We start from the raw sequence: 15,308 nt of genomic DNA, 5'->3' as shown, positions 1-15,308 counted from the left end.
ATAGTTGGCGATCATTTTAATAATCGGTTAGTAATCGATTCGTCGATTAATCGTTGCAGCTCTAATTGGAACAGATACACTTTAAATAAATTAAAGTGAATAAAACTTACTATTTTGTCGCAAATCCTTTGCTTGCAATAACCGCATCAAGCCTGTGACCCATTGACATCACAAAACTTTTGCACTCTTCTTTTGTGATGCTTTTCCAGGCTTTCAACGCAGCCTCATTCAGTTGTTGTTTGTGTTAGGGGGTTACTCTCTTAAGTCTCCTCTTTAGCAGGTAAAATGCATGCTCTAGCCAGTCTAAAACCTTCCACTTCTTGCCCCTGATTAACTCCTTTGTTGTGTTTTGGGTCATTATCTTGCTGCATGATGTAGGATCTTCCAATCAGTTTGGTTGCATCTTTCCTTAAATTGTCAGACAAAATGTTTCTGTAAACTGAGTTAAACTGTTTCTGAGTTCATTTTGCTGTTGCCATCATGTGTTACATCATCAATGAAGAATAATGAGCCCGTCCCAGAAGAAGCCATGCAAGCCCAAGCCATGACATTGCCTCCACCGTGTTTCACAGATGAGCCTGTATGTTTGGGATCATGAGTAGATCCTTTCTTTCTCCAAACTTTAGCCTTTCCATCACTTTGGTAAAGGTTCATCTTGACAACAACACAGTAACACGATGGCAACAGCAAAATGAACTTAGAAGTCTACAGAAACATTCTGTCTGCCAATTTAAAGAAAGATGCAACCAAACTGATTGGAAGATGCTCCATCATGCAGCAAGATAATGATCCAAAAAAACAGCAAAAACAACAAAGGAGTTCATCAGGGGCAAGAAATGGAAGGTTTTAGACTGGCCAAGTCAATCTCCAGACTTAAACGCTATAGAGCATGCATTGTACCTGCTAAAGAGGAGACCGAAGGGAGTAACCCCCCAAAACAAACAGCAACTGAATGAGGCTGCGGTGAAAGCCTGGAAAAGCATCACAAAAGAAGAATGCAAACGTTTTGTGATGTCAATGGGTCACAGGCTTGATGCAGTTATTGCAAGCAAAGTATTTGCGACAAAATATTACGGTTTATTCACTTTAATTTATTTAAAGTATATCTGTTCCAATGCTTTTGCTTGCTTAAAAATGTGGTGTTCCTTTTCAAATAATTATATCTTCTCAGTTGTGTATCAGATCCAGATGTGAATACCTGTAAATGAAAGCTGAAATGTTGAGCTATTGTCTCATATTCATCTTTTTGTGTCAAACCCAAATGTTTCCAGTCTACAGCAAAAATAAAGGAATTGGCCTCACTGTTCCGATACTTATGGAGGGGGCTGTACTTGAATATTTATTGTGTGGCTTGTGAAATATTCACAAATATACGGTTAGTTAATGCATATATATTTTCCAGGTGTCCATTCAGATGTAACCCACATCATCCTGAGTTGCCCTAGTCCTTATATGTCCAAAAAAGGTCAGATTCTTCTCATCAATTATTCTAATCTTTTATATGATAATGTTTTTAACTTGTTTGTAATTCTATGTTTATTTATTTTTCAGGATTGGGTAAAGTGGCCCTAGCTTCCAGTCCTTGCAGATAATGGCTCATGGTTGGGATTCCTACTTCCATAACATTCCACCTCTATCATCGGATCCAAGCACTTTGAGAAGGACATCAGAATCAGATGTAAATCTTTCCCAGCATATAGAGAACTTTATTGGACATCATGAATTTCCCAACGCAGTTTCTTCACATGAAGACCCTGCAACAAACTCAAACTTTAACCCAAACTACTTTTCAAATCCCAGTACTGGAAATTCAAGTTCCGACTGTGTTTATCAAAGATACTACAAGGAAACTCCTTGGCAAGCTGATGCCGTACAAATGGGAAAAGAGTTCATGCCAGGATGTGAAAATAGTGATATGTCCGATATTGCCAACGATGGACTAACAGAATCAGGATCTTTTCTTTCCTCTTTTGGAACAGACCTACAGGGACTAAAGCAAGACTGTGGGATGCTAGCTACATCATTTCCTGAGGGTTATTCGGATGTCAGTAGCTCCTCGGATGCAGACGTTGGTGAATCAAGGCCCTCTTGTAAATTCATGGCAAGTAATTCAGTTCCAAAACCTAAAACTACTGTTACCTCAAAATACAGCTCACCAGAGTGGCTTTTCACTCAGACTGAAAATATGGCGTTTCCCACTGAGAGTTTGTGCCACGAAAAATCTGTAAATCATGATCAGTCCTCTTCTTCTTCTAAAATGGCGATAACTACTTCTAACATAGTTACAACCACATGGGGCGAGAATATAAATGATAATGATGGTTGTCAAGATCAGAAACAAAACAAGGATGTGGAGAGAGATGTCACCCAAGGAAATAATTCAAACATCTTGATAAGTGGCCATGCAACTTTGACTGGTGATGAAATAGAGGAGTACACAGAGGGCATGGAGGAGGAGCAGAAAACTGACACTGATCCAACTATCATGACTACTTTTGATTATGAACAAGATTTCGTAGATGAAAAAATCAGAAGTGAGGAAATGAAGCAATCCATCTACCAAGACAAAGAGGGACATGATAATACCAACGCCACAGATGGTCAAGATAGAGATATGAGTGAGGACAAGCAACACAAAAGTGGAGTCTTAAGGAGAAAAAGGAAAGAATCGGGTGATGAGCAGAAATTCCAAAATTCCAGCTCTACTGATTGTCAAAATGACATTTTGGAAAAAGACTTTCAGGAGAAAGAAATTATGTCAAATGCCTCTAAATCATCAGATCCACCTGGTATCAAGGTGTCCGATGCTACTAGTGAAGCAATTGAATGCACTAATACCTTGAGAAGGAACGGCTATGATGTTGCATCCTATTTACAGTTATCTGAATATAAGTCTTGTGAAAGTGAAGCTCAGGATTATATTTCTGGTTGCCCTACTACAATCAGGGATTGCCATTCCAGCAATGCCCCTGATAAGAATGATCAAAGTGTTGCAAGTCATTCAGAATCCTGCATACAGCCAGGTAGCTCCATCACAGAGGCAGATCCCCAACTAGGTAATGATTGGACAAGTGAAGAAAAGAAAACATATACAAGTACTTCTTCGGATCCAGATTCTAATGATCCTGGTGTCACAAGTGACAGTCTTTCTATCGACACTAGTTACAATTACACAAAAAGTGTTTCTAGAAGTAAAGAATCCTGCTTGCACTCAAACAACTCAAATACAGATATAAATTGCTGTGTTGAAAAAGAATTGGTTAGTCCAGCAGAGAATAAAAATACAACCTCTTCTCTAGATCAGTGCCAGTCACTACAGCAAAGTTCTGTGCCCGTAGAATCCGAAGGTCTTGTTGGAAATTTTGCTGAAAATGCAAGAGAGTCATTTGAAGAGTTGGACATATCTACAGAGGAATCATCTTTGCTTGGTGTGCTTTATGGTGAACCTCTGTCAAGAGAAGACTCATGTGACATTGATGAAACAAACCATTACCTAAGTCAATCGAAAAACACTTTTGTGGCCAAACCTGACAGTAAAAGCATGAATCATTCAGAAGGACAAGCACCTCAACTAAAATCCTCTATACAATTGAGAAAACACCTGCAGCCTGTTGTAATATTGAAGACAATAGAGTCAGCAAATGGAATGAGTAACTCATATCATTGTGCGGATTGCCATCACACAACCCAGGGTGTAGATCATCTAATTGAACATCACTATCATTGCCATTCAGTACAACGTTTCCAGTTTTGCAAGACTTGTAATCTCTACCTGATAAGGAATCAACAAGCAAAAAAACATTTGTGTGGAGTAATCACAGAAACACCTCAGCTGTCTTCTGGTTCCAGCCTATTGAACAAAAGAAAACGTACTGGGCCCCACAAATGCATAAAGTGCAATCTCAAATTTTCAATACGAATTAAGTACATCCAGCACATGCGGACTCACACTGGCAAAACGCCCTATGAGTGTAAAAGATGTGGATTGTATTTTTCCCAGGGTGGTGCCCTCAAAAAACACAAGCTTATACCCGGTAGATGCAAGATACCAGAACTTCCAGTCACAAATGCTGATGATGTTATAAGTGAAACTAAATTAACACCAAACAAGGACTTGGTACAGAACAAACCATATGCAAATCTGCCTGAATGTTATGTAAAGCTGGTTGACATCGCCAAAGCTAACCTGTGTATTGCATCTGGTAAAGACTTCTTAACTGCAAAGAAGGCCAAAAAGCAGTTCTGCAACATGCATAAGACAGAGAGTTTGGCAGTTTGGTCAGGTCAGCATACCACAGACGTCAGTCGTGAGAGAAGTCAAAAAGCAGAGAATGAAATGAAAGTAAAATATAAATGTCCTCTTTGCCCACGGCATTTCAAGTACATCTACAACAGGGCTCGACATTTGCGTGACTGTGTCAGAGATTCAATATGTGGTGGCAAAGGAAAAGTTCGTGGTAAATTTAAATGTCCTTTGTGCTATGCTACCTTCACTTTAGCATCCAACCGATATAGGCATATTAAAAAAAATTGCCTCCGAGACTGTCTTAATCAGCTTGCAAAAGACAGGGTACAATCAATGCAAAAGGTTGAACAAATAAACGCAAAGGAAACTGAGCAAAAAACAAAGTCAAGGGGAAATGAAAGGAAACCCCAATCGAAGGAAATTGTGCCGAAAAAACAAGCGCCCCAAGCTTTGGAAGCCCCAAAGAAAATACCCAGTTACAAATGCAACCATTGTCCAGCTCTTTTTTGTCATGCTTCTGGAAAGTACAGACACATGAAGAAACATGAGATGTTTAAACTTACTGGCAAAATGTTTAGGTACCGGAATTCCGTTTTCTCTACAACTAAACCTGCAAATTCAAGGAGTCCAAAGACTGAAGAGGCTAAAGATAACTTAAACGCAGCCAATACAAATGGCAGTCTTGCCCTTGGCTGTCATTTTTGTGACAAACTTTTTGGCACATCGCAGTCACTAAAGAAACATGAGCGCAGTCACCGAGGTGAAAGACCGTACCTCTGTCTGGAATGTGGAAAGGGGTTTAAAAAACGCGCCCATCTGATCAGTCATAAAATCGTCCATCAGAGAAGGATACAGTGTACTGTATGCAAAAAGATTTGTTCAACTATTGGAGAACTGATCCAACACAGAAGCTCACATCTTAAAAGGGGGAAGCTGCAGTGCCCAGACTGCCACCTACAGTTCCAGTATCCTGCATATCTCCTAAGACATCTAGACGCCCACAAAAAAAGAGAAAACAAAGGCACTCAGCTTGAAGAGGGACCACCATTAAAACCACAGAGGCCATTGGAATCTATCAAAGAGCAGAGTGGTTTAAAGCACCTACAGTGTTCCTTGTGCAAAGAGGTATTTGACGATGCCCAAGTGTTAAGAAAACATTGTCTAACACACATAACTGGGTCCTCATCTAACCAGTGTCCATTTTGCAAACGCAAATGTAATAACCGCCGCTATTTGCTGCGCCACATGATTATTCATACTGGGGACAAACCATTTTCCTGCACTGACTGTGGACAACAGTTTTACCGGGACTTTAACCTTAAACTTCACCGTGAAAAGTGTTTGCCTCCCAAAACCAAACTTCTTGCCACAATGGAATCCAAAGCTAAGACAGTGGGGTCACATACATGTTCCTATTGTCCAAGGGTGTTTACTAGGAAAATACGACTACGAAATCATCATCGAGGCCACAAGACAAACTCTTTGCTTCTTTGCTCAAGATGTCAACAGTACTTTGGATTTACAAAATTAGGTCTACATGAGAAAAAATGCAAAGGGGCTAAAGAATGCGACACTGGCTTGTCATCTCTTGGTGGCAATTTAAGTAAGGGCACTTCACAGACAATTAATCAAATTCCTTTACAGTCCAATGCAACCAGGATACTAAAGTTTAAATGCCCTCACTGTACAGAGAGGTTCAGGTACAGATCGATACTCTTGAGACATCTGGTTTCACATACTGGTGTGCAACCCTATGCATGTGTACACTGTGGCCACAGATATGGAAGCCAGACAAGGTGCTTGCAGCATGAAGCTTCCTGTAATGGTGTTCACAAAGAGAGACAGTCAAAAATCAAAAGTGATACTCTAACACGATTGTTAAACATCTCTACTCTCGGAGATGCAGCACAAAAGCCCCAAGCAGAAGGTGAAAATGAGTACAAGTGCAAGTTCTGCACCAAGACTTTCATGAAATCACAAAACCTGCGACGTCACATCTTGACACATAATGAAGTAAAGCCGTATCGCTGTAAAGCCTGTGAGAGCTGCTTTTCAAGGTACGATCATCTGAAAGTACATCAGACTCGCTGTAAAGGGAAAAGAACACGACTGGAGATCTGTATTCCCAAAATCAGTTTAGATGATGTTGGCAAGGGTTGGCAAAATAAGTTTGGCGTTAAGTCTGCTGAAAAGCAGGGGACATTTGACTGCAAAGTTTGTGTAAGGAGCTTCCCAACAGAGTCTAAACTTTCCCGACATAACACCATGTACCATATTACAAAATTATTCAAGTGCACAAAATGTGGCTCGTCATTCGCTCATGAAAAAACCCTGAAAGCTCACAAGAAGAGGTGCAGCAGAAAGGTCTCCAAAGCAACACATTCTTCTCCTCGATTAGGAACTAATCCACCCACAGAAAAAGTGACAAAACCACTTTATGCGGCGAGAAAACAAGTTCTCCAGAGGATCCAGCCTTATTCAAACAAAAAGAACAAACATGTATGTAGTTATTGTCCCCGTGCTTTTGGAAACAACTGGCAATTAAGGGTGCACAACCGTCTGCACACAGGAGAGAGGCCATATGCCTGTGATAATTGTGGTCAGAGATTTATAAGGAAGGATTATGTGAAGCGTCATATACAAAAGTGCCACAAAAATCCTCAAACTAAAGTGCTCTGTGACAAAAAAAGTGGCGCACTAAAACCAAGCTTATCACAGTCAAGTGCTTGCCAGAGCAAACAGGCAACCTCTCAGAGCCCACCAAAAGGCTTTTCCTGTGCATACTGTAGTTCCCGTTTTCTGCTATTTTCACAGCTCCAAGAGCATTTTATAAATGCACACAAGATGGAAACAATAGTTCCACCGGTGTCTACAGCTCCGCTACAACACCATCTATCAAATATACCAAACATCAAAGAAGAGCCATTGGATGAGAGTTGTGACGAACAGCTTAATGGTGGTGTTAATTTAATCTGTAAACTAGATAAGGCTCTTGACGGGGAGATCCTCGAAACATTTTCCTGCCTGGAGTGTAATATGCTCTTTGCAAATAAAGCTGGACTAACTGGTCATATGCGTATTCATGCAGTGAAGCCTCCTTTTAGCTGTAAAACATGCAAGAGAGGCTTTTGGAATAAGCATCTTCTCCGTAATCACCACAGGAAATGTAGATTGGGACATATTTCAGAGACTAAAACAGTCCAACATTTGGAAGTCCCTGTAAAAGCAGAAATTGATTTTGCACTGAATGACTCTGTTCTACTGTTCAAAGAGAGCTCCAAGAGAACTGGTACTGGGGTTTTGCAGACCAACTTCTCCTGCAAAGAGGACTTAATGGACAAATCCCTACAAAATGCAGAAGGAAATCAAGCTCAAGACAGCTCAAGTCAAGAGAAGAAAGCTGTGCAGTACCAATGTTCAGAATGTGATAAGAGCTTCACAGATGGCTTAATGCTCATTAGTCACCTTGAAGACCATGGAAGACAGGAACAAGATAAAAAGCGCAATGCATGTTCTAAGTGTGGGAGGGTTTGTTCTAGTCAAGTAAATCTTGAAAAACACATGAGAATGCATGGAATTACGAAGAAATGTTCTTGCCCTAACTGCCCCAAGATGTTTTACACCTTATCTGATCTTGAAATCCACAGAACATGTCATGACCCAAACAGACCTTTTGCTTGCAAGATCTGTGATCAAAGGTTTTGGACAAGACCGTCTTTAAGTAATCATTACTCTGAAGACCATCTAAAGGATTTATTTACTTGTCTTTTCTGTAAAAAGGCATATTCACTCAAAAAATCACTGGCAAGACACTATAAGAAATGGCATAAAAAAGAGCAGAAAGATCATGGGAGTACTTTACAGGACAAGGGCTTCACTGAAGAAAAATCCAGCAGTCAAATCAGTACAAATGGTGAGAGTGATGAGGATGAAAATAATGGAAGTGAGAACACCGATTCGGACTCTGCACCATACTTTCCATGCCATGTGTGTGGCAAGACATTTCCAACTTCAGAAAGTCTTGAGGATCATCAGCGGTGTCACCTTGGTGAAAAACCACATGAATGTGCAGAATGTGGCAAGTGTTTCTTCCAGGCATCCCAATTGCAGCAGCACCAACGAATGCACAAGTCTGAATTTCAGTGTCAGGCGTGCGGCAGGGGTTTCGTCTCTCTTTTTGCTCTTCGTAACCACAAGCATACTCATGGAAAGAGCCGTCCATACCGTTGTTCCAAATGTCACTTCAGTTTCCCAGGACCCTCACAGTTAGCAGAACACATGTCCACCCACCGTGAAGAGAACTTCCCATGTGATATATGCAGTCGTGTGTTTCTCTCCAAGAGTAGTAGAGCTGAGCATCGGAAAAGCCACTCCAAGTCAGGTTTCCGTCACCCATCTTCAGTTTCAATGGAAGAACATGAAAAGTCTGCTACACTCTCTGATAGCTCATCAACGCTCATCAAGGAGCCTAAATATCGCTGTGGCGTATGTAGTGAACGTTTCAGAGACCCAGAAGAGCTCTCGGAGCATGGTTGCGTGGCAGCCGAAGAGCGACCATACTCATGTTTAGATTGCAACAAACATTTTCTGCATGCATCTCACTTGCAAAAGCACAAGACTACCCATCAGCAATCCTGGTCTAGCTGTGAATATCAATGTAATCAATGCAACAACAGTTTTTCCTCATCTCAACACTTCCTCAACCATCTTTCGAGCCATGTTGATACCAGAGCAGAACTTAAATGTAAATCTGACAGTAAAGAAGGAGGTTCTTCGCACAGTTTCATATGTCCTGTATGCCATCAGTGTTTTGCTGGGGCCAGTGAATTGATTGGTCATTTCCCCACACATTCTGAAGGTAAATTTGAATGCACAACGTGTAAGATTACATTTTCCTCCGGAAACAAACTTGAAGAACATAAGCGCCGTCACCTTACGTCAGCTACTGAATTTGAATGCACAGATTGTGGACTTACCTTTTTGGGAAGGGATACCTTCCGCAAGCACCGCTGTTCCAGTCATCAGCACGCAGTAATGGAAACTGAATACTCGCATCCATCAGATAAGAAATCCCCTCCAAATTATTATCAAGCAGCAGCAGAGGAGGAGGAGATCGATGTCACCGGAGAGGACTTGTACAATTGCCCTGTTTGCTCAATGCAGTTTTTCTCAAAAAGTGGTCTTTTGGAGCATCAAAACAAACAGCATCAAAATGAGAAGCCATTCAAGTGTGAGCTTTGTGGAAAAACGTTTGCTGTAAGGCGGTACCTAAAAGAGCATGTGCAAAGGCACCGTAAAAAAAGTACTGCTCAAAACACAGCTCAGTTGGAAGAAAGCAATCTCAGATGTACCCAGTGCAATGCCGAATTCAGTGCAGCAGAAGATCTGTCTGTGCATATGAGATTGCATGCTGAAAAACAAGTTGGAGAATACCGCTGTGATATGTGCTACAAGTCCTTCAGCCAATTGTCTCTTCTCAAGCAGCACCAAGAAAGTCATGTAGGCCAAGTTGTATATGAGTGCACAGAATGTGATAAAGCTTTTGCTTTTCCTCACCTACTGGAGGAACATCAAAAGACTCATGTTGGATCCTTTCAGTAAAGGTTAATACCTTATCTTTTAAAAACTTGTTGATCCCTTTCATGCCTTACATCTGACTGTGTGCCTCCACTTGTAATCACTATGTAGCTCCAATTTGTATTTGGCCCTTGTTGCATACTCTTATCTCATGCTACTATGACAGGGCATCTTCTCCACAATTCCTATTTTTATTGTACAGTTTAAACTTCTGATAATGGCTTTTGTATACAGTAAACTAGCCACTTATTTTTTGGTAATGTGTATGATAACATTGTGTAAAGTTGTTTGATATTCTGTGTGATTGATGCGGTAAAAGCATGATGGGATACAACGTTTATGAAATGTCTTGGATAAAGGCTCAATATTCTGACCATACATGATCATTTTTTGTTTGACATTTATTTTGAGAGAGTTCTTAGTTGTGTTAATATGAAAGATTTAAAATTGGTCATTTTAATCTAGGGGGATTTTCTGGAACTATTCATGTTCTATATACTTTTGTAAGGTTCAGCTTACCATTTCCCTGTTTTTATCATGGGCATTCATGATATCCAAGAATTTTGTACATATGTTAAAAAATATGTTGTACTTGAATACTCTTCTCACAACCCATGGATGTTACTTTCTTAAGAGATGTAAGTTGATGCATTCAATTATGGAGTAAATTCAACTCTAAAATATATCTGTGGTTCTTGATTTATTTCTCTGTACTTTTGGGGGTAGCTTAGAAAGCACAACTAAGAGAAAATTGGTATGTTATAAAATTGGACACTTCATTTAACCAAAACAGTTGAAGGTCCACCAACTCAAGTTGGAGCTAACATTAGGTATAAACAGTGCTGAGCAAAATTTAAGGCAGGTGTGAAAAACTGCTGTAAACTGAGAATACTTACAAATGATAAAAATTGTTTATTTTCATTCATTTAAAAAAAAAATGCTAAGTGAGCAAACAAGGTGCTCATACTGGATAAGCAAAGTCTCTCCCAGACAAAGATTTCAAAGCAGAACGGGGTTTCAAGATGTGCTACTCTTTTGACGAAGCACAAAGAAACGGGCAACGTTGAGAATCGTAGACACAGCGGTCGGCCAAGGAAACTTAATGCAGCAGGAGAATAACACAAATAATGGAATATGCCCAACGGTGCCATCAGCTTGGATCTGGCAGAAACCAGTGGGGCCAAGGTTCACCCACCCATCTACTGTCCGGACAAGTCTGTCCAGAAGTGTTCTTAATCAAAGAGTTGCAGCCAAAAAGCCATACCTCCGACGTGGAAATAAGTTACAATTTATGAAAATAACTATTAAAACTTCCGTTGTTGAAAGCATTTTTTTACATAATTTCTCACACGTGCCTCAAACTTTTGCACAGTACTATTATATATATTATGAATCCTTTACTTCATTCAGACATATCTGCAAAAATCTAATATAGAATTCACTAGCATGTGTTTTACAACAGTTGTGTGGTTATTATTGGTAAATATCAACTTACATTCATGGAAATGTCCTTGTATGTGGAGCTGAACCACATAAAGGGAAACAGTCCAAAGTCCACAACCTCTCCATATGTTCTACGTGTCTATTTTCCTTCAGTGTCTGAGGTTATTTATGTCAAGCGACAGGCTGTCGGCAAGGAGCCTGAAGGAGAGGAGTCAGACAAGTAAAGTGTATAGGCTACTTGACCAGGCGAAAACTTGAAGAATACTACGTAAAGAGCTTATGTGTACAATAAGCCTCACGATTAATATAGGCCCACTGGATTTTGATTTAAAATGACCATGGATAATGTAAAAAAACAAGGAAAGGTTATCCTTGCATTGTGTGATGAATCTGCTTCAGGTGTTCTTCCAAGTTGATCAATACAACAGCATGTCCAGGGAAGTGCCTCAACAACTTCACCTGTTTCCTCCAAATGCAGATAAACAGCACTGAAGTTCTCCCTATTTGATACTTCTCATCCCATCATGCATATTGTCAGACAGCCAAGCGTCAAACAAATCTTATATCAGGTTTTTGCTGTGTGTTTTATTCATTTGGTACCGAAATATTGAGGGTTCAGGTTAGTTTTTTTATTTGCAAGTTTCTTTCTCACTGCTTGCACTCAATAGTGGCCCTCAGCTCATTTTTGCCATGAAGACCCCAATTGGTTCACTATAGGCCGGGCCCCTATATCCTTGCAAGCTTAGTTTGGGTAAATTGCCATTTCTGTTAGCCTAGGCTCTTGGCTAAAATATAACATTAACATTTGTCCAGGGCCATTAGGCTAATGTTACATTTGTATAATTATCCTCATTTTTGCCTTAACTGAGCATGAGTATTTTTTATTTATTTTCGCTGGGAGTTGTTCCTCAGTCGAGTTAAGGGTTTAAGGGCAGAGGGAAGGCTACCATATTGTGTGAAAGCTACGGATTCTGAGGCAAATGGCTATTTGTGATATGTCTACTGGACTTCCTTAGCACAATAGGTCAATATCTAACCCGTCTATAAGGCTTTGGGTTTTAATTGCAACAGTGCAAACAAATAAATACCATGTGTAACGCTCGGTCACATTTCTGCACTGTTGAAAGCTACTCAGGTGACCTGCAATTCCAACTGTGGCCGCAGCTTCAACTCGTCTCAGAACTCCAAGTACTCGTCAACTGCGGCGTAGCCTACAGCCCATGGACCTGAAATAAAAGGTAGCCTACTACCCAGGGGGCACAGTGATTTTATGGGCATGCATGGCATGTTGTAAAAGGTTATTCACCAGAAATGATATTTAGGACCTTCAAGGATCACAACCTGCAACCTAGTCAACTACCTGCTGGAAAGCTACAGGGGGTGGAAATAGCCAATCGGAACCACAGTTTAACTTATAGATATCATCATGAAACTATGCCAGTTAATTACTTAGGCATACATTTAAAAAAAAATTATTTGTATTGAACTTTTTTTTCAAAATGTCTGAATATAGACCTATGCAAATTTGGCATAAATTATGCTATTTCACTCATTATGCAGGCCTATATTTTCAAATCTTTAAATTAAATCTTGAAATTATTCATTTTGACAACATATTAGTGTATTAAGTTTCTAAATAACAAACTTCCTCTGAGAGAAATGGTGTGATAATTTTGGTTTGATAGTGGTTAGATAGACGGTTTGGTGTGTTTTTTTCAATGGGCCTATATACTCTGAACCAAACATCTCAAATTCTAAAGCACTTTCATCAACTAAATTTCCATAATAATTCTTAGCACTATTCCGCAAAAAACAAGGAGAGGTTATGTTAACAGAATTTAGTTTGCTTTATGATTGTATAATATTTTAATGAATTTACATGCTTTCTGGCTGTTGAACTTTGTCCCAGTTTTGCTACAAGTTTGTTGTTTAGCCTTGAAGCCTAATAAGATTTTGGCACATACAGAGGTATGACGCATTCATGTGCACAGTAGTTTCACTCCCCATATTCTGTTATCAGACATTGTATGAAGGATAACACCAGCTGAGATGAATTTCTGGGAATATATGCCTAATTAAAATGTTTCTGCTTTCGCCAGCAAAACAAGGGCTGGACACACCAAACTTAGTGTGTGTTTGCGCACACACCACCTTCTCTTGCATATAATCCCATGTACACTGTTCATTCGATGTATTCAATCATGTAAGCTTATTTGTGATACATATTGTCTGACCCTTGCATGCTGTTTGCAAGTAAATTCACCTGCTTCCAAGAAGGCCTGACTCAGTTTCAATTATTCAAACACTTGGGTAGTTTGATGAAATAATTCTAGTAACAGGTTATCTTAGCATTGTGTGATGGATCTGCTTCAGGTGTTCTTCCAAGTTGATCAATACAACAGCACGTCCAGGGAAGTGCCTCAACAACTTCACCTATTTCCTCTAAATGCAGATAAACAGCACTGAAGTTCTCCCTATTTGACGCTTCTCATCCCATCATGCATATTGTTAGAAAGCCAAGCGTCAAACAAATCTTAGGCCTATATCAGAATGATGAAAATGCATTTTTTTTAATCATTGTTGTTATGTCAGTAATCAACTGGCAAAGTTTCATGATGATATATAAGTAAAAAAAAAAAAATGTACCCTCGCCTTAATGCTGGGGTCTATGATTTCTGATTGGTCAAAGTTAACATGAGCTGTACAGGCTCCAATTCTCTGTTCTGAACTGTCCATTCACTTTGGGACGACTTTATTGGTGTAGAGCGTGTCAGGGAGGGACCATAAGGTAGGGACCAAAGAGAACAAGTGGAGCGGTTGAGATATTTGGATTCGAATCTCTATCCCAACTGCCATTTTCTCCCCAAATTCTCCACCCCAGCTTTAAACTTTCTTTATATGTCCATGGCCTTAAACCGTGCCTCCGATTTGCTATTTCCGCCCCCTGTAGCTTTCTAGCAGGAAGTTGACGGTTGTCCACCATAGAGACAGTGCGGAACGCGTCATAATCGGAGGCCACGCCCATCGTGGGGGAAAACAATGCACAGCGCTCCATTCACTTTATATGGAATGACACCCGTATTCGGCAAACAAACTTAATAAAAACGTAATACAACATGCCTTTCACAAATACACGTTACTTTCTTTAAAGCCACGACTCTTGTCTGTCTATACGAGCTGTTTTGGTGAAAAAGTATTGAGTAATTTTCAATATCGAGACAAAACTCTTAACTTGTGGCGTGTAAAGACGGGAGTCGGAGGCAGAGTGTCAAAAGACGGAGCTAACTGCTTTAATGACATTAATACACTTGTCGAGTAACAACAACGGAGCAGACAGTAAACTCCTGATAGTCTCAAAACGCCAACAAGACAAAACAGGAAATTCCCCCAGTCATAACAGTCCCCCCGGAACCCCGGAACTTCAGTTCCATAGGTGAATTATGTAAAAGCACTACACAAGCCCCCCCAGAATTCACCCATAGTCAAAGTCCCCGCGCCGGAAAGGCACGATGGCCCGGCCGCGACTAGAACGAGTGGCAGGGGCCGAAGAGGGGAGGGGCGCGGTGGGCGCAGCAGGACCAAGCCCAGGACTGGGCGGCAACGGCACCGACAAGGCGGCAGGGAGCCCAGCGGGGCGTGGCAACGGGGGGCGTCCACGGCGCGGAGCCTGGGCCAACTCCAACGGTCTGGAAATGTCCACGTGGGCAGGCTTGATCCTGTCGACAGAGACAGTCTCGGGCCTACCACCGATGTCCACGACCAGGCTCTTATCCCCGTGTCGCAAGACCCTAAACGGCCCGTCATAGGGGGGGCGCAACGGTCCACGGTGGGCGTCGTGGCGGATGAACACAAACTCCGCCGTGTGCAGATTGGGTGGCACCAGGGAAACGGGGGTGCAGTGCTGCGAAGTGGGGACGGGTGCGAACTGCTTGGCGACCTCCAGCAGAGAGGACCGCTGCCTGGCCGCTGACCAGGGTGTTGTGGCGTTCGGAATGAAATCCCCTGGAACTCGCAGCACCTGACCGTAGACTAACTCGGCAGA

The 15,308-nt window shown here is 41.1% G+C and overlaps 1 protein-coding gene across 1 annotated transcript in view; it reads left to right on the top strand.

The window, feature by feature from the left end:
- Window positions 1–10,487, top strand: part of znf1035 (zinc finger protein 1035) — a 29,025-nt gene extending 18,538 nt beyond the window's left edge. Inside the window, exons 2-3 of the mRNA XM_080040253.1 lie at window positions 1,403–1,465; window positions 1,552–10,487. Coding sequence (XP_079896379.1) covers window positions 1,592–9,847 — 8,256 coding nt within the window. The 5' untranslated portion in view covers window positions 1,403–1,465; window positions 1,552–1,591 and the 3' untranslated portion in view covers window positions 9,848–10,487. The remainder of the gene's footprint in view (window positions 1–1,402; window positions 1,466–1,551) is intronic.
- The last annotated feature ends 4,821 nt before the right edge of the window (window positions 10,488–15,308 follow it).

This window comes from Ammodytes marinus (genome assembly GCF_949987685.1).
Source record: "Ammodytes marinus genome assembly, chromosome: 13".
NCBI classification, from domain to species: domain Eukaryota; kingdom Metazoa; phylum Chordata; class Actinopteri; order Uranoscopiformes; family Ammodytidae; genus Ammodytes; species Ammodytes marinus.
Note: the sequence above shows the minus strand (reverse complement) of the source record. Positions and strands in the feature narration are given on the sequence as shown.